We start from the raw sequence: 25,887 nt of genomic DNA, 5'->3' as shown, positions 1-25,887 counted from the left end.
CCCAACCCCCTGGGTAAATCTCTCCAGCCCCTTCTCCTCTTTGTCCTTCTATGTTGTCCTCCCTCCCCACCCCCTGGGTAAATCTCCCCCAGCCCTGTTTTTCTTAATCTCATTTCCTTATTGCTTGTTTAATTTTGGGATGTTAAGGACAGACAGAACTCAGGGCCTTTCTTGTCCAAAGTCAGCCTTACCTCAGTTCTTTCCTTGTTAATTAAAGTGTTCTTACCACAGCAAGACCCTGTCTTGAAAATACATAAAATGGATATTCAATTTAAAGGAAAATCCGTTTGCATGTGAGTGTGTGCTGGTATCCTCCGAGGTCAGAAGAGGCCACAGGGTTCCCTGGAACTAGAGTGGCATGTGGCTATGATCTTCCTGATATAGTTGCTGGGCACTGAGCTCAGGTCCTCTGTGAGTACTCTGAAGCACTGAGCCTTCTTTTCAGTTTTAGTACTAGGCTTGGTGGTTGCTCAATGGTAGAGCACTGGCCTAGCATGTGCAAAAATCCTGGGTTCCATCTCCAGCACTACCGAAAAGCTATTCATTAATGTTTGTTATTAATCATAATTGCCACGAATATTTTATAATCGCGTTTTATCTTTTATGGCTTCATAATTTTCATTGTCTACGAAGACATTTTTTTTACACTCATTTACTTATTTGTGCACCTGTGCATGCCCATACATGTACCATTTCATAGTTGTGGGCGTCAGAGGTTGGCTTTTAGCAGTCAGCTCTTTCCTTCAACCACATGGGTCCTGGGCATGGAACTCAGGTTTGGTCACAAGCACCTTTACTCATTGGGTCATCCCGTCAGCCTGTGTTTGTAAAGTCTGGAGTTAGTATACAGAGGTGACCACGTATGTCCTCAGGAGAAGAGGCTCGTTCTCTCCTGGTTTCCGTCCCCAGCGTCCGTGAGGTGACATGTGTGGCAAATGTCTGTTGCAATTTCCCTCGCATGGGTTCGTAGGCAAATGTGGATGTATTTATACCATCCTTATAAATACTCTGAGAAGCGAGGAGAAACAACGCGTATTAGTTTACAGCTCGCTTTTCCCGATATAGTCCTCTCTGCCAGTTTCACTTCGCTATTTACCCTTTTGTGCACGTGAGGATGGAAACTAGGACCCTGCACGTGCACAGCACACGATGCTCAACTATAGTTATTTGCCTCCCAATAAAAAAAACATTTTATTGACTGTTTTGAAAGGTTTATTTTTTTCATTCTATGTGTGTAAATGCATGCATGTGTATGTCGTGTGTGTGTGTGTGTGTGTGTGTGTGTGTGTGTTTGTGCAAGTGTCCTTGCAAGCCAGAAGAGGGCATCATCGGATTCCTTGGAACTGGAGTTATAGGCAGCTGTGAGCTGCCTCGGGGATGCTGGGAAGTGAATAGGTTCCTCTGCAGGAGCAGCCGGTGCTTTTAATGGTGCTTTTAACGGCTGAGTCATCTTTCCAGCCCCTCCCAGTCTTTCTCTCTTTCCCTTTGTTCCCTTCTCCACACACACTCTCTCTCTCTCTCTCTCTCTCTCTCTCTCTCTCTCTCTCTCTCTCTCTCTCTCTCTGTAAAGGTCAGAGGACAGTTTGCAGGAATGGCTCTCTCCTTCTACTATGTGGGTCCTGGATCTAGAACTCAGGTCGTCAGGATTGACAGCAAGTGAACAAATGCCTTTACTCTCCTTCAGTTATACAGCCGGCCCTGCCCATATTTTGGAGACAGGGAATGAAGGTGCCTGGCTTCTAATAGGTTTGGAGCCTAAGATAACCTTGAGCTCTTGGCCCCTCCTCTCTACCTGCTGAGCACTAGGATCACAGGTGACCAAGTCCAGCTTCAGATATTTGGTTTTTTTTTTTCACACCTACATTTGGGAGTGGGTTCATGGCTTTACCTGGATCCCAGGCTGCCTTCGATTCTTTAGTTTCATTTGTTGCTGGAATAGAACATGTATGTGCTTGTCAGCAGAGCAAGCCACACAAAGGATTTCCACAGTGCGGACAGAGCCGCCTTCCTCCCATCCTAGCACGAGCTCTCAGTTCCTCTTCCAGGAAGTCGAGTACTTTCTTTTTCCTGTGCAGTTGTGGACTCTCCCCACTTAAACATTTACACAGGCTCTCGGATCCATGGGGAGAGGAGTACCATGCTGTGCACTGATCTGCCTCCAGCCTTTAGTGTTTGAAGCATGGAGTGCCTGGATGGCCGATGCGGCGACTCTGTTCCACTTGAACTCTGGTACCTATCTATTTTATTTCGTTTTATTTTCCAGGCTGGGGACAGAATCCAGGGCATTGCAGGCAGGTGTTCTATCCCTGAGCCACACCCCCAGCCCTTCAGCTGGGGGATTTTAGTCCATTGTTCTACCACTTCCGGTACCCTTGAGCCTTAATCCATCTAGCAAGTCATAAACCTAGAACCTGCTACGTAACAGAAGATGGCTTTGGACTCCAGATCCTCCTGCTTCCACCCACTGAAGTGCAGGAGACAGAACATGGGCCCTGTGCCTGAGGGGCAAGCACTGTAGCGCTGAGCCACTTGCCCCCACAAATAACTCCATGCCGATATCAGGCACAGAATTAAACAAGCCAAGGAAAAACATTCTTTGCTTTCGTGGAGCTTATGGTTGGGCAGGCAATTTACCCTTTTGTTTTGTGTGTTTAATTTTTCTGTTTTGCTTTTAATTACGTGCAACTGTGGGTATGTGCACGTGAGTGCAAGTGCCCTTGAGGCTGAAAGTGTTGGATCCCCCAGGGACTGGACTCATAAGAGGTTGTCAGGTCTGAGGATGCTGGCGAGTTCTGTCCTCGCAAGAGCAGGAAGTGCTCTTGACCATTTGAGCCGTTTCTTTGGCACCTTTTAACAATTTACTCACTTTAACTTCATATCTCTGAGTGTGCACGCAGGCGTCAGGGCAGCAGTCCTTGGAGGCTACAGGACAATTTGCAGGAATTGGTGGTTCTCGCTGTCCACCAGGTGGGTCCCAGCAAGGCCTTACCCACTGAGGGCTCAGCAGCCTGTTACTCTTTGTTTTTTAATGCACTTGTTGTGTATGTATCGGTGTGCGCATGCAGGTGTAGCAATGCCAGTGTGTCCTGTGGAGGTCGGAGGCCAACTTTGTTTCCAGGAGCTGAACTCAGGTCAAGCTTCCAGGCAAGCAAGCACTTTCCCCTCCCTGCCTCGTGGAGCCAGACAGCTGACCTTCTGTTACTCTAATTTTGGAATTTTTTTCACTCTGACTCGTTTGGAGGGCCAGAGCCAAAGATCATGTGATCAAGACTGGCCTTGAACTCTAAAACATACCTCCTGCTTCTACTTCACAAGGGCTGGAATTAGACGTCCAAGCCACCATTCCATATTCCATATTTTTGCAGCGTTGGGGATGCACGCTAGGCAAACACTCAACGGCCTGAATCCACGGCCCCGCCTGTTGTTTTTCAGAAAGGGTCTTGAGCAGGCAGTACTGGCTACGGCTGCTAGGTACATTAAACTCCTGATCTTCCGACCTTCTATGTGGCAAATGCCGGGATGACAGGTATTTGTGCCACAAACATCCAGTTCGATTTGATGATTCTTACCAAGTCAATGAACAGTTCTATTTTGAGGACAGGACATGGCACAATGTAGGAAGTAATTTCTTGTAGAAACACAAAGTAGGTGCTTAATCCTGAATTGCTGAGTCCTCACATAGTAGGTAAGCGTGATTTCCTCCATTTGCAGGTCCCAGGCGTCAGCCTGGAGCTAAGCCAAATGGAAATACAGTTGTTTCAGGACTAGGCCACCTGGGTTAAGAGAGCTGTGACGTCACGCGGCCGTGACATCATGCGACGGCAGTTCTCACGAGTGGGGGCTGGGAGGAGCAGGGCGGGATGGGGGGGGGGCTGGTGCGGACAAAGGGACCATGCTCTTCCCCCGTGCACGCCCAGGCTAACTGGCGGGCCACATCTGGAATTCATTGCAAGTCGCCGCCGGAAAGAGGAGGGCGGGGCGAGCAGGGAGTTGGGGCCGGAGGCGGCGGCTCTGCCCGCCTCTCTCTTGTCCTGGGTCCCCAACTCCGGGACTTAGACCGAGCACAGCCAACAGTCACCAAAGTCAGCCACTGGCTGTCCCGGGGCGCAGAAGCCAAGGCCACTCAGGCCAGGGCAGGGACCCTGGCCGGCCTAGCCAGGTGAGCGCGCGGGGCAAAGGGGAGGTTCCGATCTGGGCGGGCCGCGCTCCACTGAGACCCAGGGATCCCAGCTTGGGGGCCTGGCCCGGGGTCAGGCGCTCGTACAGGCGTTGCACGCGCTGCTCCAGGTTCTGCTGCACCGAAGGGACCGATCATCCACCATGCGCCCCTGCCCACCACTCCAGGCAGCTCCCCACTAACTCTGTGGCGCACCCCCAGACTGAGCTCCCCGCCTTCCTTCGGGCAGGAAGTTGGCGCTGTAGAGAAAGGCGGAATCCGAGCTTTTTGGGCTGGCGACTTTGCAAGACTGGATGGGGGTTCTGAGGAAGCAGAGTTTGGGGCAGTGAGGTTGTTAGGGAGAGGTGCAGCATCCCTTCTTTCTCCGGCTTGAGCTAGGATGAAAGGTGCTACATACAAGCCGCGGATGCTCGGAGGTCATGGGTGGGGTCCCCGGTCAAGACCATCGCTCTACCGCCAGTGAGACTAGTTTTTTGTTTTTTGGGTTTGTTGTTTGTTTTTTGTTTTTGTTTTTGTTTTTTTTTTTTTGCCTCAGTTTCCCTTAGTTGCCCCTCTCCTTCAGTCTACCTTTCGGGAGAATCACTTTGTTTCGAAGTAAAGGGATTTGAACTGCAAAGTCCTGGTATCTCCTCCTCTCGTCCTAGCCCAGGGATGGGGCGTAGGAGTGAAGGAAGGCACGCGTGGCGTGGAGTCCGCGTCGTCGCGGGCTACACAGCGTTGGAACCTCGCCCCCTTCTACAGCACGGGTTGACTCACCCGGGGATTTCCATCTCCCCCACCCCCGTCCCTATCCTTGTTAGATACCCGAGGCGACACCCGCTGAGCCTACTGTCCCCTGTGGGGCAACGTGGGTGCATCACTGATGGGGGAGGGAATGTAGTTGCTGGTAGCTACTCTCTCCTTTGCCCCGGGAATCTAGATGTGGGGGCCCTCTGGTGGGATGCAGAGTGTCGCCTCCCCCTATTGCCTTGTGCAGGATAGGGACATTCTGCGCGCGTGTCCGGGTCTCGGGAGAGAGATGGCGCCGCCCCAGCGCGAGCGAATGTGGATACCACGCATTCCTCGGCCTGATAAGGAGCCCAGAGAGTGCTGCCTGAGCCGGGCGGGTCTTACTGTCGTCGCTATGGAGACGCTCCTGGCTTCGTGTAGTGGTTGGGTAGGGGTGCTGCCAGGGGACTGATGTCCTCATGCTTTACATGTTAGCCCTCCAATTTGGGGCTCTTTCATTCATTCATCACGGCACGGGAGGCTGAGGGTGAACTTGGTAGCTGGCCTCACAGCGTACTGTGGAAAACAAGATAATTTCCGATGATAAAGCCAGATGCTCTGATAGAAATTGGGGCTGGGCTGTGCTGGACAAGACGCTCGGTTCTTTAATCCCTGTGCTCAAGAGGCCGAGTTAAGGGGGCATCTTTGTGAATTCAAGGCCAGCTTGCTATATGTGAGTTTCTGGTCAACCTGGGATACCCAGTAAGGCACTGTCCCCAAAACGAAAACAAAATGAGAAGGTAGTTCCTGAAGGCCTAGACAGTGACGGTCAAATGAAATCCAAAGATAAGATAGTCTGCCAGAAAAGGTGTTTGTGTGTGGGCGGGGTGTGTGCGTGTGTGTGTGTGTGGGTGTCTGTAGGATATACCAGAGGCAACTATAGCGGGTCTGAAGGCCCTGAGGTCCAGATTCAGATGGGTCTTGGGAGGTTAGTGTGGTGTACACTTGCGCCGTAGGGAGCCCTCGGAGAGTGTGGCGGGTGGGGTGAGGATGAATTTCGGAGTTCTGTCAGTTCTCCCCTGCAAGCTTGGTGGGCAGCAGCCAGGTAGGAGGGGCTACACCCACACAGCAACCAAAGGGGTGGGGGGAGGCTCCTGCAGGGCTGAGCTTCCCCAGCTGCTTGGGAGGGATGGGTGAGCTCTGGAACTGGGAGGGAGTGGAGGGGACCCACCAGGCCTTCCTTCAGCCTTCCTCTCCACTAATCTTTCGCTAAGCAGTCATGTCTGGGTCTATCTCTCTTCCTTCACTCCAAACCCTTTCACTTGCTCCTCTTCCTCATATCTTTTCTGCAGTCCTGGGAACCCAGGGCTTCAAAATGATGCAGTGTCTCTAAGCCACACCAAATTCTCTTCCTTAATTTTATGTATTTATGGACTGGGTCTCATTGGGCCTCACCAGGTAACTCTAACGCCCTGAAACTCACTACGTAGATCTGGCTGGCCTCAAATTCACAGAGATTTGCATGTCTGTCTCCCAAGTCTGGAGATTAAAAGTGTGCACCCCAACACAGTGCTTTTTAATACACATACATTTTAAACTTACATTTATTTATTTTGTGGGCATGTATATATGTGTGGGCATGTGTGTTTCATGGCATGGGTGTGCAAGTCAGAAAAAAATCTTTTGTGAGTCATTTCTCTATGGGGGTAGTGGGGCTGGATCAAGTCTCCAAGCTTGGTGACAAGTCGAGCCACCTCAACATCTCCCAGCCCTCCCATTTAACTTTTACTTGAGTCAGGGTCTCCCTGTGCTACCCAAGCTAACCTCCAACTCATTATGTAGCCTAGGCTGGTCTTGAACTCTCCATCTTCCTCAGCTCCCTGTGTTGCTGGGCTTATAGGTATGAACCAGTCAGGCTCATTTCCGATCGAGCCTAGTCTCTATGGCAACTTCCCCTGCCTCTAAGAGGCAATCTGGACCACTGTGTGGAGGTGGGGCAGGAGACAACACTTGGAGTTTAGCCAGGTCTCGGAGTCTGCACAAGGGAGGAGGCCAGGCCTCTATCCCCCTGTAGAGTGACTCTTCCTCCAAGGCGCCAACCCTTTGGGCTAGCTTCCTCTTTCTGGAAGTCCTTAAACCGCTTAAGCTCCTGTCTTTGGTTAGAAAGGTTCTAGGAGGGAAAATGAGACTGGAGAGAGAGAGACAGCCTGGACCCCCCCTTACCCTCCAGTTTCCCTTCCTTAGCAGGACAGTGTGCCCGTGTGTTATGTGTGGTGTGGTGTGTGTGTGTGTGTGTGTTGTATGTGTGTGGTGTGTATGTTTGGTGTGTGTGTGTTTCTCTGTGTGTCTGTGTTGTGTGTGTGATATGTATATGTGTCTGTGCATGGGGGTGTGTATGGTGTGTGTGTGTGTGGTGTGTGTGTGTGTGGTGTGTGTGTGTGTGGTGTATATGTTTGATGTGTGTGTGTTTCTCTGTGTGTCTGTGTGTGTATGGTGTGTGTGTGTGTAAATATATATATGGGTGTGTGTGTGTGTGTGTGTGTGTGTGTGTGTTTGGGGGGCGCACACAGAGTCTCAGCCTTGGTATAAGCTGTGAGTGTAGCTAGCATTCACTGTCTTCCCCCCCTAGGAAGGCAGACTTTCTGGTTAGTCCCTGGGGTGCCCTGGCGGGGCTAGTCACAGTTATTTCTGCAGGAAATGGCCGTAATTCTTTCTCTTCTACCAGACCAGACTGGAGAAGAGGTGGGAGTCTCAGAGGGGGGTGGGTAAGGACACACCCTGGGCTTCTCATCCACCAGGCTTGGAATTGGAGGAGGGGTTGATTCTCAAATAATGAACCCCAAGAGGGGCCCAGATGATCAGGGCAGCCTGGAGGCGTCTAAGGGAGGGTGACCCGGCGGTCAGGCTGTGGTTCAAACAGCCCCACGGGGACAATCACACAGCTCCTGAAGAGCAGAGCCCCAGCAGCTTCCAAAAGGGAAGACTGTAGGATTCTTCACAGAGCACCCCCGCTCCCAGCTGGGCCAATCGGATGTAGAGGATGCACAGAAATGAGCCAATCAGGCTCCTGGCCACTTCGGCTTGAAGACCTGGCTTGGTAAAAAGGCTGTGTGGCCTAGGCCAAGCTGGCCTGGGACCGGCTGCAACGAGCTGAGGGCATTGGGGCGCCTGGGGCTCTGTCCAGGCTAGGGAAACAAGGAGCCTCTGTGTGAGGATCTGGGTGGGGCAGCTGTCCCCGAGGACACGTACAAGCTCTTCTCTGTTCCCAAAGTAGGACGGATGTCCCCTCGCCCAGGGGGTGGGCAGCAGCTGTCTCTGTAAACCCCCTCAAAGGCTAGGGTGTCCAACCAAGGGGATATCCGGGAAAGGAGATAGTTGGTTGACCCCGGAAGCCCCCCATCATTCTCAGTGTTCACTAGGAACCGGCTCAACCAGCCAGCTTCTGGGACGGCGCTCTTTCTGGGAAACACGTGGCTCTTGTCAGGCCTCTTTCCAAGCCCAGGCTGGGGAGACTTCTTAACATGTGGCCCCTCCCTGTAACCAAGAACTGGAGCATTCTCCTACACTGCTCCAGCCCCTCCGAGATCCCCCCTACCCGACTCTAGCTGGCCACGGTGTATTCAGCATCTCATGTTCTCTGCCCACACAGATCCCCTCCCTTCCTCTATCCCTTCCCGGGATCAGCGCAACCTCCCTTGCAAAGGAGGGGTGGGTGACTCAGACTTCTCATGAAAACAAATTTCTAACCTCTCTCCCTCCCTCTCTGCACAGACTGCTCCAGGGGGCCCCTTCACAGTTCATATACCCCTTCTCCCGGCCCCGCTGCACAGGCTGCTCCATCGGGGCCCCTTCACGGCTCACGTGACTTTAGCAACTATCCCATCTTCCTAGCCAGGACCTCCCAGACCGGATCACTAGTGACCCTCCTCATTATCTCCATTCCCACCCCCAGACTTCCCCCACACCGGATGTGACAGAGGCTCCGCCATGTTTGTTCCAGGGGCTTGACACATCTGGATTGCATCCTGGCACTGGAGGGGGTGCCAGCGCCCTGCCCACCCCCCAGGGACCCAGTGTCCATGGGTATGGTGGGGGATGAAACCAGCTGCTCGAGGGTGGTTTTTTTTTTTTTTTTTTTTTTTTTTTGGCTAAGTCAGCATCTTTTCCCAGAAGATGGAGCGGCTGGTAGCCCAGCGCTTGTGTGTGTTGAGAAAGGAGGCACTGACGACATTAGCTAACACTTGTTGGATATTTCCTCTGCTCTGTGTGTGTGTTGTGTATGTAGGTGCATGTACATGAGTGTGTGTACACACGAGTGTGTGTGCCAGAGCACATACTGCTTCTCAAATTATGTCCCATCTGTGTTTTGTTTTGTTTTTTGAGATGGGGGTTTCTCAGTGGCCTGAAACTGTCCAAGAAGATTAGATCGAAGGACCAGTGACCTGGGGATCCTCCGGTCTACTTGCCCAGCGCTGGGGTCACAGATTTGAGCCCTCACCCTTGGCTTTTTTGTTTGTTTGTTGGAGACATTAGTTTCTCTGTGTAGCCTCGGCTGTCTTGGAATTAGCTCTGTAGACCAGTCTGGCCTCGAACTCAGAGATCATTCTGCCCTGCTTCCTTAGTGCTGGAATCAAAAGCATGCGCCAGCCCCACCCAGCTCAGTCTAGGCCTTTCTGTGTAAGTGCTGGGGACTAGACTCAGGTTCAGTATTTACAAGGAAAACATTCCACCTACTGGCCCAGTATTATCTTTTTCTTTTCTTTCTTTCTTCCCTTTTTTAAAAAAATTATTTATTTATTATGTAAGTACACTGTTGCTGTCTTCAGACACACCGGAAGAGGGCATCAGATCCCATTACAGATGGTTGTGAGCCACTGTGTGGTTTCTGGGAATTGAACTCAGGGCCTCTGGAAGAGCAGTCGGTGCTCTTAACCACTGAGCCACCTCTCCAGCCTCCCTCTTTTTCTTTTCTTTTTAAATTTCTTTCCATTGAGTTTCTAGGGAGCCCCGCCTGTCTCAAACTCCCCGGTTACCACTGTTACCCTTATTACACGTGGGGATCCAACTCAGCCCTCGCACTGAGAAGGCCAGTGCTTTACTCACTGAGTTGTCTCCCCAGCTCCTGTGCAGCCGTTCCCTTCCTTTCTCCTGGGCCTCCCTCCTCCCCTTTTTAAAGTTTATTGTGTTTATTATTATGGGGGGAGGCATGATGTGTATGTGAGTGTGGGCACACCCTTGCTACTGGCACCCACTGTGAAGGTCAGAGGACAGTTCCAGAGAGTCAGCCCTCTAGCTTTGGGGACTAACTCATGGTGTCAGGCTTGGTACATTTACCCATCCAGCCATCTCTCACACCCCTTCCATCTGTCTTTTTCTGCTCTCACTCTTGTCCAGTCATGAACTCCTGGGCAAAAGCTCACAACACCTTGGGGGTGGGTGCTGTGATTGCAGGAACACAGCAGGTTTCACCCACCCTTGAGAAAGATTTTCTCATCCTTTCTGGAAGTATCTTTGTGGCACCCATTGTACAGGTGGGTATGTTGGGGATAAGAGGCTGAGCCTTCAGTAGCTCACTCTCTGAGTGTCGGAGATGGAGTGGGAATAGATGAACGATGCCGTGCTGCCAAGGTCTCTGCCCTTCAGGACAGTACAGCTCTGGGAGACTTGGACCTTAGGGCCGTCCTGGTGTCTCCCCAAGTCCTTATCTTTGGGTGTGCCCATGGCCTCAAGCCTTAGACCCAGCCTGGAATCAGGGCAGTGGGTGGTAATGACCAGGGTTTGGTGCTGGTGGTAATAAGAATCTTGCTGACCCAGGTCAGCAGACAGCATGAAGCCTGAGGCTCCTGGGTGTAGGACAGAAGTGACGGGCTGTCCAAGCCCTACCCGAGGCTTGTTCTATGGGAAGGCAGGTAGATTTCTAGAAGTCCAGAGAATCTTCTACGTGTTCCTTTTTTTCTGAGACAAGATCTAGCTATGCAGCTTAGGCTGCCTGGAATGTGTAGCAACTCTCCTGCCTCTGCCTCCCGAGGCCACCACGATGCCGGGCTATTTTGTTTGGTTTTTGTCTTAAATTTTTTTTTTTTAAGATTTATTTATCTTATGTATATGAGTACACTGTAGCTGTCTTCAGACACACCAGAAGAGGGCATCGGATCCCATTACAGATGGTTGTGAGCCACCATGTGGTTGCTGGGAATTGAACTCATGACCTCTGGAAGAGCAGTTGGTGCTCTTAACTGCTGAGCCATCTCTCCAGCCTTGTGCCTAGCTTTTTAAAAAAAAATAAAATTTAAATAAATTTTTACTTCTTTAAATAAAAAATTATATCATTTCCCCCCTTCCCATTCCTGTCTCCAACCCTTCCGCTGCAACCCCCTGTTCTCTCTGAACTTGATGGCCACCATTTCTTTCTCTCTATATATATTACTAAATATATAAATACAACCTGTTCGGTTCATACAATGTCTCTTGTATGAGTATGATTTCAGGGCTAACCACTTGGTATTGGATTTATTTTTTTCTTTTTCTTTCTTTTTTTTTTTTTAAGATTTATTTATTTATTCCATGTATGTGAGTACACTGTCACTGTCTTTGGACAGACCAGAAGAGGGCATTGGACCCCATTACATATGGTTGTGAGCCACCATGTGGTTGCTGGGAATTGAACTCAGGTCCTTTGGAAGAGCAGTGAGTGCTCTTAACCACTGAGCCACCTCTCCAGCCCTCTTTTTTTTTTTTTTTTTTTTTTTTTTGACAGACGCCTGACCTCAGACTCACAGAGACCTGCCGGCCTTCCTACTGCTGAGCTTAAAGGCACATTTTGTGTAGCCCAGGCTATCTTCCCCAGCTTCCTTCATTCTATAGCCAAGATGACCATGACCTCAATCCTCCTGCCCCACTTCCCAAGATACGAACTACCATGGCTTGTGTATGCTCTCTACCAAGTGAGTTACAGGCCTAGCACTCCGCTTTTTTGTTTCTGAGACAGAATCTCACTATGTAGACCTCACGGGTTTAACCCCCCTTTGATCCCAACACTTTGGGAGGCAGTGGCAGGTAGAACACAGCTAGTTCCGGGCCATCTGGAGCTACCCAGGGAGATTCTGTTTTACAACCAAATGAAGCATCAAAAGATAACCACAAAGACAGACAGACAGACTGTTGCTCGGGGCTTACTGGCTGCATACCCTGCCACTTGGTAGCTTGGTGACCTTGAAAAGCTGAGCTGACTTCTCTAAGCTTCTGCTGTCACATGGAGGGATGGCGATGGCTGCAGCTTCCCCGGGGTCACTCCCTGAGAACTTGGAGTTAGACCCTGAAGCTCTGTAGTCCAAGTTCACAGTCCCTGCAAAAGCCACAGCCGTGACCTACTGTCCCTTTTCTGTCCCTCTCTCCTCTGCAGTGCTCAGCCCCATGGCCCCGGCCGGCCACTGAGCCCCACCATGGGCGGTTTATACTCAGAGTACCTCAATCCTGAGAAGGTTCAGGAACACTACAATTACACCAAGGAGACGCTGGACATGCAGGAGACGCCCTCCCGCAAGGTGGCCTCCGCCTTCATCATCATTTTATGCTGTGCCATCGTGGTGGAGAACCTTCTGGTGCTAATCGCAGTGGCCAGGAACAGCAAGTTCCACTCAGCCATGTACCTGTTCCTCGGCAACCTGGCAGCCTCCGACCTGCTGGCAGGCGTGGCCTTCGTGGCCAACACCTTGCTCTCCGGGCCTGTCACCCTGTCCTTAACTCCCTTGCAGTGGTTTGCCCGAGAGGGTTCAGCCTTCATCACGCTCTCCGCCTCGGTCTTCAGCCTCCTGGCCATCGCCATCGAGAGACAAGTGGCCATCGCCAAGGTCAAGCTCTACGGCAGCGACAAAAGCTGTCGAATGTTGATGCTCATTGGGGCCTCTTGGCTGATATCGCTGATTCTGGGTGGCTTGCCCATCCTGGGCTGGAATTGTCTGGACCATCTGGAGGCTTGCTCCACTGTGCTGCCCCTCTATGCTAAGCACTATGTGCTCTGCGTGGTCACCATCTTCTCTGTCATCTTACTGGCTATCGTGGCCTTGTACGTCCGAATCTACTTTGTAGTCCGCTCAAGCCATGCGGACGTTGCTGGTCCTCAGACGCTGGCCCTGCTCAAGACAGTCACCATCGTACTGGGTGTTTTCATCATCTGCTGGCTGCCGGCTTTTAGCATCCTTCTCCTAGACTTTACCTGTCCCGTCCGGGCCTGTCCTGTCCTCTACAAAGCCCATTATTTCTTTGCCTTTGCCACCCTCAACTCTCTGCTCAACCCTGTCATCTATACATGGCGTAGCCGGGACCTTCGGAGGGAGGTACTGAGGCCCCTGCTGTGCTGGCGGCAGGGGAAGGGAGTGACAGGGCGCAGAGGTGGGAACCCTGGTCACCGACTCCTGCCCCTCCGCAGCTCCAGCTCCCTGGAGAGAGGCTTGCATATGCCTACATCGCCGACATTTCTGGAGGGCAACACAGTGGTGTGAGGGGAAATGTGAACTGATCTGTAACCAAGCCACAGAGAGCTCTGTGGGGAGAGACCAGGTGACCTCATCATGTCCCTCAGCGCCACAGGTCTGGAGGAACTGACCACGGCTCATGGGTCAGGTGGCCAGCGGAGGCACTGACTAATCAGATTGTAGTACTGTGACTGTGGGGACCATTAAGGGTCTAGGGGGACAGCAGGCTGGAGTTTAGGGCTAGACATTTGCCACTTGGTACATAGGGTGTCGGCATCCTGTCTGTCCTATCTTCCAGCTTCCTGGTTCCCTTCCTGCCTCCTCCTTTTAAGGGCCTCTCTACATAGCCCCGGCTGGCTAGAGCTTGCTGTGCAGACCAGGCTGACCTGGACCTCCCAGAGATAGATCAACTGTCTGTGTCCTGAGTGCTGGGATTTTAAAGCCGTGTGCCCCCACACCCGGCTCCTGCCACCTTCCAGAAGCAATCTTAGGCCACTTGTTGAGGAAACACTCTCCCCAGAGGACCCAAGGCTTCTTCCCTGTCTCTCTGAGGCCTGAATCCACAGCTTCCCCATTTTATCAACTGCTGCTTCTTCCCTTTCCTTCTGTGTTCAGGGGAAACCACTGTGGGGGCAGGGAGGGGTCCTGAGATCCCAGTTTTTATGCTCAGATCTCACTGAGCACTTGCTTTATTGGGGAGCAGAGAGGAATCAGCTGAGGCAGTGTGGGGCAGATGTTGAGGAGACTTTGGGCTTCCTGGTGAGAAAACTCTAGGGGAGGCGTTGGTTATTCCTGGAACCCAGCCTCTCTCCCCAGAGCTCTTCGCACCGGCAGCCTTGAGCTGGATGCGGCTGCTTTCAATTTGTCTTTGTAGTTTTGTTTTGTTTTGTTTTGTTTTTTTTTAAATTGGGACAGGGTCTCACGTACCCCAGGCTGGCCTCCGACTCACTATGTAGCCAAGGCTGGCTTTGGACTTCTGACCCTCCTGCCTCTGCTTCTGGAGTGCAGGTATCACAAGGGTGTACCACCACCACCACCACAACACCTGTCTTGAAAACTATCATGAATGACATGGTTCACATAGCCTTGGGTGACCAAGGACATCCCTGATACTCTTACGGCATCTTCCCTTGAAGGACTTTGCTAAATCCTGTGGAGAAGTAGAAAATCCAATACGGTACAAACTGAATTTATGTGTGTCTGTGTATCAGTGTGGGGTCTGTGACCTCCTATCCCAGTGTGGGTGCTGTCTGACCTCTTATGTGCACATCCGTATCCAGACTGCTAGAGAGATGGACGGGGGGGGTGTGTGCTTGTGGGGGTCTGGCCATGATCAGGCCTCCTGGGAATTGCTGAATCATCTCTCCCACACACAGACACAAACCTCCGCCTTAAAGAAATGTGTGAAAGAAAAGGCTGAGGAAGGGGATTTGGGAGGCAAGGAGCCAGTCGGGAGTGTATCTCCCCTCATACAGCTTCCCAGATGTCCCCCTTGTGCTGGAAACCCAGAACTGGGCCAATAAACAGTTCAATTTCTCTTGCTTCTGGTGGTTATGGGTTTTGTGTATGTGTGAAAGGGGTGTAAGCAGACTTTACCCCGTTAGTGTCCTGCCAAGGCACCCCAGCCTTTTCCATTTCTCTATCCATCCCCCACTCTTAGCTCTGTCTGAGCTGGAATTGTATGCTGTGGCTTCTGGGAAAAATGGGTCAACCTTGACCTTTTCCCTGGGCCTGTTGGGAGGCTGTCTGGTTTCTCACAGTGACTCATTAGGCCCAGGGGCACCTTGTTTTCCTTCAAAGGTATACCTTAGCAGGTGACTTTCGACTTTTCTCCATTCCAAGTCTGTGCACAGTCTGGGGAATTGGAGAGGTGGTCTTAAGGGGATAAGCAGGCCCAGCCACCCCTACAGGGTCACCATTTCCCAAAGTTATGGGACCACCATCAATACTTTCTTTTATAAGATTTATTTTATTTTAGATTTGTGTGTGCGCTCTCTCTCACTCTCTCGCTCTGTATGTGTGTACGCGCATGCGCACGTGCAGTGCCTGAGCAGGCCGGGGGCATCGGATTCCACGGCGTTGATGTTGCAGGTGGTTGTAACTGCATCCTGTTGTGGATGCTGGGGACAGAACACAGGTCTTCGAAAGAGCAGCCCATGCTCTTAACCATGGAGCCACCTCTCCAGCCCTCAGGGATTCAACCTAGGATATCAATCAATACACACACACACACACACACACACACACACACACACACACACCACACGTGCGCAGATCAAAGTGGCCTCAAATTCACTGTGTAGCAGCTGAGGATGACCTTGAACCTATGATCCTCTTGCTTCCACCTGCCTTCACCTCCCAAGTGCTGGGGTTTTGCCACCAAGCAAGGTTTATGTTCTCCTAAGGGTGGAACTCAGGGCTCCCTGCGTGCTATGCCATTGCTCCGTCTGCTGAGCCCCGCCCCAGTCTCAATTGTCCAGTTCTTTGTGTTTTCCCTAATTGGGCTCCAGGTGTGTTCTTTCCTTGCTGCTGCTGCCGCTGCCGCTGCCCAGAGGCAAGGGTCTCTAAGAGCCTGTTCTAGGGCTGAGGTTATGGCTCGGTGGCTGAAACTCCTGCTGGGAAAGTATGCGGACCAGACTTTGCATCTGCAGGAATCACTTGATGTTGTAAAAGCTGGGTGGGCCTGGAATCACTGGGGTTGGGGGAGGAGTAGAGACAAACAATCTTGGTGTGGGGGTGGGGAGTCTAAGAAAAAGACCCTGCTTCAATAAAGAGGGATAGAGTGAGATACCCGAAGTCAACCTCTGGTCTCTACACAAGCGTCTGCATCTGTGAACTCAGCTAGTACACACACACACACACACACACACACACACACACACATGGTCTTTCCAGCCTGGCCTCCAACACAATCCTGGTCCCAGACTGGCAGACTGGGTTCAAGTTACCCAATAGTGGTCATTTCTGAACTGTCCAGAGAAGGGAAATTCCAGTAGGGTGAAGGCCTGTGGCTTGTGTCCTCGTGCTGATGTCTCTAACCTTTGGATGCTGCAACAGACCATTGACGGAGTTCATGCACTACAATCAAGCCAGCAGATTAAAACCCATAAATAACTAAACAAACAACGAAAGCCCAAAACAAAATCTGTTTTAATTAAGTTTGATTTTTGAAAAAAAAAAATTATTTAAAGTTTTCTTTTTTGTGTGTGTGTGTGTGTGTGTGTGTGTGTGTGTGTGTGTGCATGTGAGTGTAGGTGTCCAGGAAGTCAGAAGTATCCACTCTTGTGGGAGCTGGAGGTGTAGGTGGTTGTTGTAAGCCGCCTGATGTGGGTGTTGGGAACCAAACCCGTGTCCACTGAAGGAGCAGTAAGTTCTCTTAACCCCTGAGTCATCTCCCGAGGCATGTTTCTGATTTTGTGTGGGTCCACATCCATAGCTAACTTGAAATGCATGCAGCCTTCAGGTCACATATGCCTGGGACCTGCCATCTTGCCTTCCACTGGCTGCCTTTGTGTGTGGGTTGGGCCTTTAGCCCCCAGCGAGAATCTTCACCAAAGGTCTCTCTCTGTCTAGTGCTTGGAGTCAAGCCCAGGGCGTTTGCACATACTAGCTAAACACACACAGAGCAAGTTTAACATACTGACCTCAAACGAATTTTTTCCCAAATACCCACGTTTCCTCTATTTAGGCCCTGGTTAAGTGCCACCTCCTCTGAGAAGCCTGCCCTGACTACACATCCTCTTCAAGATGGCTACTCGGCTCATTGCCTGTCTCACCCATTACAATATGAGCAGCTGGGGCTGGGCGGTGGTTCAGTGGTTGAAAAAGGTGCTTGTTGTCCAAGCAGAGGGACCTGAGTCTAGATCATCAGCTGAAATTCAGTCTCAGACCCGGCTCAGATGGTGGAGTGCTTGCTGGGCAAGCACACTTAAAGTCCTGTACTCCATCCCAGCATTGTAAAAAACAGCCGTGTTGGCCCACACTCTAATCTCTGAACTCAGGAGGTGGAGGCAGGAGGATCAGACGGTCAAGGGCAGCCTCAGCTACTCAGTGAGTTCAAGGCTAGCATGAGCTATGTGAGACCTTGTCTCAAAACAAATGTATATGGCTAAGCTCTTGCTGTAAAAATTTTAGATCAAGAGGGTCTAAGTTGACCCAGGAACATGCTTTCACCAAACATTCCCAATAATTAAAAAGACCAAGGGCTGGAGAGATGGCTCAGTGGTTAAGAGCACCCGACTGCTCTTCCAGAGATCATGAGTTCAATTCCCAGCAACCACATGGTGGCTCACAACCATCTGTAAAGAAATCCAATGCCCTCTTCTGGTGTATCTGAAGACAGCTACAGTGTACTTGTATATAATAAATGAATAAATCTTTAAAAAAAAAAAAAAAAAAAAGCACAGGCTGCTCTTTCAGAGGACCTGGGTATGATTCTCGGTACCCATATGATAGCTCACAACTGCCAGCCGCTCCAGTCCCAAGAAATTCAAAACCCTCTTTTGGGCTCCACAGGTACCAATCACCCACGTAGTGCACAGACATAACATGCAGGCAAAGTACCCAAACACATAAAAATAAATAAATAAATATTTTAAAATAGCTCATGCCTTTAAACTGAGGACTTGGGAGTCAGAGGCAGGCAGATCATCAAGTTCAAGGCCAGCCTGGTCTACCCAGAATGTTCTGGGATGACATGAACCCCTGTTTTGAAAAAAAAAAAAAGTAAACTAAGTAATTAATGAATAATAATTCCCGGGCTGGAGAAATGGCTCAGCGGTTAAGAGCTCCGACTGCTCTTCCAAAGGTCCTCAGTTCAATTCCCAGCAACCACATGGTGGCTCACAACCATCTGAATGAGATCTGGTGTGTCTGAAGGCAGCTACAGTGTACTCCTATACATCAAATAAATAAATAAATAAATAAATAAATAATTCCTGGTGTGGGGGTGGCTCCTTAGGTAAAGGTGGATGGCATCAAAGCCATGACTCACATGGAGGAAAAAGAGAACCTACTTCCACCAGTCCTGTGACTTCATTGTGTATTGTGACACGTGCTCATGTGCACACGCAGAGTGGATAAGTCAGAATGTCATACCTTTCTGAAGTTAATAAATTCCATGGTCTCTAAAAGTGCCTTTAGCCATAATAGCACACCTGTAAGTGATCTTGGGCTAGGATGTGATTCCACGACAGCTCTGAGCACACCCAGCCCCGGGGTCCATCACTACGGTGGGGGTGGACAGCTCTAGAAAGGCTTCAGAGAACCTAGTTCTGGTTCCTAGCACCCACATGTGGTTGGCAAATATCTGTAACTCCAGAGAGACTGACAACTTCAGACCTCTGCGGACCCCTGGTGCACGGGGCACACGTCCTGGCAAAGCCCTCTGCACACAAAATAATAAATGTAAGAGTCCTTTAGTCCTGAGCAGTGTGATTCATTGAGGCTTAAAGCGCTTTTAGCGCAAAGCAAAGGCTGGGTTTTAAATTTTAACTAATTAATTAACTTTTTAAGTCTCGTGCTTGAGACACGTATCCTGTGTAGAACTCACTGGCCCGTGTGCACTGTTTGTCATCCTCTACACCAGAAAAACCGATTCCTTCCGCTCACTCAGCTAGGCCGGTGTCTGTCTGTCTGTCGTGTGTCAGTTGTCTGTCCGTCCCCTCTCCTTTGGAGGCTGCTATTTCCTGATTCATAATTGTGAAGGCTCCTGCGGTGAGATCTCCTGACGGTGCAACTTCCTGTATGATTCAGCCCTTTCTCACCAGCTTCGGCGTCTTCTCACTCACTAGGAAAAAAAAAATCAGCAACAAAACAAAACATGAGAAATGAAGTAATTTGTCAATATTTTTTTTAATTTTTTATTTTGTGTATATGAGTACACTGTCACTGAGCATCGGATCCCATGACAGATGGTTGTGAGCCACCATGTGGTTGCTGAGAATTGAACTCAGGACCTCTGGAAGAGCAGTCGGTGCTCTTAACCTCTGAGCCGTCTCTCCAGCCCCCAACCTTTTTAAAATATCTCTAGAAGATAGCCAACCCTGGGAGAAAAAGAAACTTAACCTCAATACCAGCATCATGGTTAGTATGATCGGAAGTGACTGAGGGGATCGCTAGGTAGAGGCACTTGCCACCAAGGCTGATGACCTTTTTCTGTTCTTAGAACCCACATGCCAGAAAGGAAGAATCGACTATGGTGGGGTGTCCTCTGATCCCCATACCCCCCACACAATAGACAACTTAATTAAAATAGTGTTTGTTTATTCTGTGAAACAGGGCCTCTCTGTAATGCTGAACTCACAGAGATCTTCCTGCCTCTGGAGTGCTGGGATTAAAGGCGTGTGTCACCACTCTGGTCCTAATTAAAATGTCTTTTCAAAAAGCATCAGAGTTTTTTGCATCGTCTGGGTTCGGGTGGTGGCACTAATCATGGGGTCGTCAAAGAAGCACCGTGGAGAAGAGGAGGCAGTCAGGATCATGGCTGTGGCCGGTACCGGGGGCATTACCGAGCAGCCACCACGGCATCGAGAGCATAAGAAACACAAGCACCGGAGCAGCGGCGGCGAACGACGGAAGCGGAGCCGCTAGCGTGGGGCCGAGCGCGGGAGCGGGACGCGTGGGACCGAAGCTGAGGCCTGCAGCCGCCCGCACGGTCGTGAACGAAGCCAAGCGGAGCCCTACGAGCAGGAGAAACTCGATGAAGGCTGTGAGGCCACTGCCAGCTCCAAAACCAGCTCTGGAGATGCCTCATCTTTTAGCATCGAGGAGACCAATAAACTCTGAGCAAAGTTGGGGGTGGAAGCCCTTGGAGGTCACCAAAAATGGGGGAAAATAAAGACACTGGAGGAGGATGACCCCTGACTCGATGACACTGCAACCTGGATAGAGAGGAGCCAGCAGCTACAGGACTACTCAAGCAGTATTACAGAGCAATAGTAATAAAAACTGCATGGTATTGGTACAGAGACAGACAGATAGACCAATGGAATAGAATTGAAGACCCAGAAATGAACCCACACACCTATGGTCACTTGATTTTTGACAAAGAAGCCAAAACCATCCAATGGAAAAAAGATAGCATTTTCAGCAAATGGTGCTGGTTCAACTGGAGGTCAACATGTAGAAGAATGCAAATCGATCCATGCTTATCACCCTGTACAAAGCTTCAGTCCAAGTGGATCAAGGACCTCCACATCAAACCACATACACTCAAACTAATAGAAGAAAAAGTGGGGAAGGACCTCGAACACATGGGCACTGGAGAAAATTTTCCTGAACAAAACACCAATGGCTTATGCTCTAAGATCAAGAATCGACAAATGGGATCTCATAAAACTGCAAAGCTTCTGTAAGGCAAAGGACACTATTGTTAGGACAAAATGGCAACCAACAGATTGGGGAAAGATCTTTACCAATCCTACAACAGATAGAGGGCTCATATCTAAAATATACAAAGAACTCAAGAAGTTAGACTGCAGGGAGACAAATAACCCTATTAAAAATGGGGTTCAGGGGGTTGGGGATTTAGCTCAGTGGTAGAGCACTTGCCTAGGAAGCGCAAGGCCCTGGGTTCGGTCCCCAGCTCCGAAAAAAAAGAAAAAAAAAAAATGGGGTTCAGAGCTAAACAAAGAATTCACAGCTGAGGAATGCTGAATGGCTGAGAAACACCTAAAGAAATGTTCAACATCTTTAGTCATAAGGGAAATGCAAATCAAAACAACCCTGAGATTTCACCTCACACCAGTGAGAATGGCTAAGATCAAAAACTCAGGTGACAGAAAATGCTGGTGAGGATGTAGAGAAAGAGGAACACTCATCCATTGTTGGTGGGTTTGCAGACTGGTACAACCATTCTGGAAATCAGTCTGGAGGTTCCTCAGAAAATTGGACATTGAACTACCTGAAGACCCAGCTATACCTCTCCTGGGCATATACCCAAAAGATGCCCCAACATATAACAAATACACGTGCTCCACTATGTTCATCGCAGCCTTATTTATAATAGCCAGAAACTGAAAAGAACCCAGAAACCCTTCAACAGAGGAATGGATACTGAAAATGTGGTACATCTACTACTCAGCTATCAAAAACTGACTTTATGAAATTCATAAGCAAATGGATGGAACTGGAAAATATCATCCTGAGTGAGGTAACCCAATCACAGAAAAACACACATGGTATGCACTCATTGATAAGTGGCTATTAGCCCAAATGCTTGAATTGCCCTAGATGCATAGAACACATGAAACTCAAGAGGGATGACCAAAATGCGAATGCTTCACTCCTTCTTTAAAAGGGGAACAAGAGGTTGGGGATTTGGCTCAGTGGTAGAGCGCTTGCCTAGGAAACGCAAGGTCCTGGGTTCGGTCCCCAGCCCTGAAAAAAAAAAAAAAAAAAAAAAAAAGGGGAACAAGAATACCCTTGGCAGGGAATAGGGAGGCAAAGTTTAGAACAGAGGCAGAAGGAACACCCATTCAGAGCCTGCCCCACATGTGGCCCATACATATACAGCCACCAAACTAGATAAGATGGATGAAGCAAAGAAGTGCAGGCCAACAGGAACCGGATGTAGATATCTCCTGAGAGACACAGCCAGAATAAAGCAAATACATAGGTGAATGCAGGCAGCAAACCACTGAACTGAGAACGGGACCCCGGTTGAAGGAATCAGAGAAAGAACTGGAAGAGCTTGAAGGGGCTGGAGACCCCATATGTACAACAATGCCAACCAACCAGAGCTTCCAGGGACTAAGCCACTACCTAAAGACTATACATGGACTGACCCTGAACTCTGACCTCATAGGTAGCAATGAATAGCCTAGTAAGAGCACCAGTGGAAGGGGAAGCCCTTGGTCCTGCTAAAACTGAACCCCCAGTGAACGTGATTGTTGGGGAGGGTGGTAATGGGGGGAAAGAATGGGAGGGAAGCCCAAGAAGGGAGAGGGAGGGTTAGGGGGGATGTTGGCGGGAAACTTGGAAGGGAATAATCGAAATGTAAATAAGAAATACCCTAGTTAATAAAGATAAAAAAAAAATGCGTGTGCTACTAGAGAGAGAGAGAGAGAGAGAGAGAGAGAGAGAGAGAGAGAGAGAAGGACCTGGCAGAGAAGCAGGCCAAGCTACTAGAAGAGGTGAACCAAGAGTTTGCTGTGAGCACTTTAGTGGAGGAGGAGTTTGAGCAGAGGCAACAGGACCTGTACAGCGCCTGGGCGGGACTTGCAAGGCCTCACCATGAAACATGCCGTCGATTCCTTTCGAGAAGGGGAGACTGTGGTCCTCACCCTCAAGGACAAAGGGGTACTGCAGGAGGGGGAGGATGTGCTAGTGAGTGTGAGCATTGTGGACAAGGAGCGAGCAGACAAGAACGCTGAGCTTCGGAAAAAGAAGCCTGACTACCTGCCCTATGCGGAAGATGAGAGTGTGGACGACTTGGCACAGCAAAAACCTCGCTCTATCCTGGCCAAATATGATGAAGAACTGGAGGGCGAGCGGCCACATTCCTCCCGTTTAGAGCAGGGTGGGATGGCCGATGGCCTGAAGGAACGAGAACTAGAAGAAATCCAGACCAAGCTATGGCTGTAGGCTCAGTCTCTGAATACTGTAGGGCCCCGGCTTGCCTCTGAGTATCTCAGTCCTGAGGAGATGGTGACTTCCAAAAAGACCAAACGGAGAGTGAAGAAAATCCGAAAGAAGGAGAAGGAGATAATAATACGGGCAGATGACTTGCTGCCGCTTGGTGAAGATCAGCGGGGGACTTTGGATCCAGGCTTCAGGGCCGGGGTCGGTGCCGAGTTCCTGGGGTGGAGGAGGAGGCTCTTGAGGATGAAGAGAAGGACCCTGTGGCCCAGCCGCCACCATCAGATGACACTCGAGTAGAGAACATGGATATCAGTGATGAGGAGGATGGGGGAGCTCTTCCATCAGGGTCCCCAGAGGTGCTGGAGGGAGATGAAGCAGGGCTGGAGCTGCAGAAGCAGCTGAGAAGGGGCGCCGGCTGCGGCAGCTGCAGCAGCTGCGAGGCGGCGGTGAGAAGGTGATTGTGAGGAAACTGGAGTCTCACAACGTGGCTGGGAGGAGGAAGAGAATCCTGAGCGGAAGTGGACCATCGTGTTCAATGCCACTTCTGAGTTCTGTCGCACTCTGGGGGAGATCCCCACCTATGGGTTGGTTGGCAACTGAGAGGAGCAGGAGGAGCTCATGGACTTCGGAAGGGATGAAGAGTGCTCGGCCAGTGGTGGCTCTGAGTCAGAGGGCAGAGGGAACGTTGGCTGGAGCACCGTCAACTTGGATGTGGAGAAGCAACATCAGGATTTCTCTGCTTCCTCTCTCACCATCCTGGATGAGAAGCCCATTGTGAACAGAGGGCTGGCTGCTGCCCTGCTCCTGTGTCAGAACAAAGCACTGCTGGAGGCCACCATACAAAAGGTGGCCCGGGGAAAGGCTCCCAACAAGTCACTGCCCTCAGCAGTGTACTGCATAGAGGATAAGATGGCCATTGATGACAAGTACAGCCTATGGGAGGAGTACAGGGGCTTCACCCAGGACTTCAAAGAGAAAGATGGCTGCTACAAGCCCGATGTTAAGATTGAATATGTGGATGAGATGGGCAGGAAACTGACTCCCAAGGAGGCATTCCGGCAGCGGTGCCACCACTTTCATGCAAAGGGTTCAGGCAAGATGGAGACTGAGCAGCAGAAGAAGAAGCTGGATGAGGCGCTCCTGAGGAAAATGAGTTCCAGTGACACGCCCTTGGGTACCGTGGCACTGCTCCAGGAAAAGCTGGAGGCCCAAAGGACACCGTATATTGTGCTCAGTGGCAGTGGCAAGAGCATGAATGCGAACACCATCACCGCCTTCTCTGTGTCCCAGATGTAATGTTTAAAAAAAATTCTCGGGGTTGGGGATTTAGCTCAGTGGTAGAGTGCTTGCCTAGCAAGCGCAAGGCCCTGAGTTCGGTCCCCAGCTCCGAAAAAAAGAAAAAAGAAAAAAAAAAAAAGAAAGAAAAATTCTTGGGCTGGAGAGATGGCTCAGCGGTTAGGAGCACTGACTGCTCTTCCAGAGGTCCTGAGTTCAATTCCCAGCAACCATATGGTGGCTCACAACCATCTGTAATGTGATCTTGGCGCCCTCTTCTGGAGTATATTCAGGCAGAACACTATATACACAATAAATAAACCTTTAAAGCTTAAAATAAAAATTCTCACCATTAAATAAAAAAATAAATAAATAAAAAGCATCAGAATTGAAAGCTCCCTCCCCCACCTCACCTCTGTCCCTGTGGGGACTTCTTGTGAAGGGGAAATGGAGCTGGGCATGGTGGTCACATATCTGTAATTCCAGTTCTTGGCAGATAAAGGCAGGAGGGTCAGAAGGCTCAACTGGTAGAGAGTTTGCCTTGAGTGTACAGGTCTCTGGTTTCAGTCTCCAGCACTGAATGAACCTAGCATGCGGCAGGCTGGGTGGTAAAGTAGCTGACCACCAAGGAGGACTTAGGTTTCATTCTTCATGGTGGAAGGAGAGAACCAGCTCCCAAAAGTTGTCCTCTGACCTTCCCATGTGCTCTGGGCTCGTGGAACTCCCACCTCTCACAAGTGAGAAGTAAATGCTTCCTTTTTAAAGTTTAGGGGCCGGAGAGATGGTTTGATGGTTTGAGTACTGGCTGCACTTCTGGACAAATCAGCTTCGGTTCCCAGCACCTACACAGTGGCGTACAGCCACTCGTAACTTCAGTTCTAGGGCATCCGGTGCTGCCTTCTGGCTTCCGGGGGCCCCAGGCTTGTATGCAGGTAGGTAAACACACACACACACACACACACACACACACACACACACACACACACCCTAAAAATAAGTCTTTCTTTTTAGAAAGTTGACTAGATAAACCTGGAGAGGCGTGTACCCTAGACATCCCACAGAAGATGGTAGCAGGAGGGTTAGGAAGTTTGTCTCATGTGATTCATCCCTACAGCCATTTGCGGTGTAAAATTGCCTACAGCCTTTCGAAGCCCAGTAGTGTTAGGCAGGCTACCTGACAATGGACAGCTGTTTTCCCTTTTAAAAGAAATGAAAACAACAACAACAACAACAAAACCTAGCTTTATTGTGTTGTTAAGGCTGGCTGGCCTTGAACCTGTAATCCTCCTGCTTAGCCCCTAAGTGCTAGGAGGACTGCCACACTTAGCTTGGCTTGTTTTATTCCCTGTTCCCAGTTCATCAACCCCTTGACCCCACCCCAGACCAAGGGTCTCACGTAGCCCAGGTTGACCTTAAACTCACTATGTAAGGGAGAATGCCCTCCCACTGTACCTGCCTGTCTCCAGCTCCTCAGAGCTGGGGTGACACACGCCACTAAACAGGGCTTGGGACAGAACACATGGGCTTGGGTATCCTAGGCAAGTCCTCCATCAAAGGACCTACATCCCCAGTTCCCATCCTCTTTCTGTTTGCTCTTGAGATTCAGGGTTCCCAATCTAAGACTGGAACAGAGGAGGAAACTTCTAGAAACATCTCCAATGCCCTGATTAC

General features: G+C 50.2%; 1 protein-coding gene and 1 pseudogene across 1 annotated transcript; both read left to right on the top strand.

Annotated features, from left to right (window-relative positions):
• The first annotated feature begins 4,020 nt into the window (after window positions 1–4,020).
• S1pr2 (sphingosine-1-phosphate receptor 2) lies at window positions 4,021–14,901 on the top strand. The gene is made up of 2 exons (XM_032911034.1): window positions 4,021–4,159; window positions 12,288–14,901. The coding sequence occupies exon 2, from the start codon at window positions 12,328–12,330 to the stop codon at window positions 13,384–13,386; it is 1,059 nt and encodes a 352-aa protein (XP_032766925.1). The 5' UTR covers window positions 4,021–4,159; window positions 12,288–12,327; the 3' UTR covers window positions 13,387–14,901.
• Window positions 14,902–19,791: 4,890 nt separating this feature from the next.
• LOC116907285 lies at window positions 19,792–24,237 on the top strand (annotated as a pseudogene).
• The last annotated feature ends 1,650 nt before the right edge of the window (window positions 24,238–25,887 follow it).

The sequence above is a fragment of the Rattus rattus genome, chromosome 8 (assembly GCF_011064425.1).
Source record: "Rattus rattus isolate New Zealand chromosome 8, Rrattus_CSIRO_v1, whole genome shotgun sequence".
In the NCBI taxonomy this organism is placed as follows: Eukaryota; Metazoa; Chordata; class Mammalia; order Rodentia; family Muridae; genus Rattus; species Rattus rattus.
This window is presented reverse-complemented; position numbering and strand designations above follow the sequence as displayed.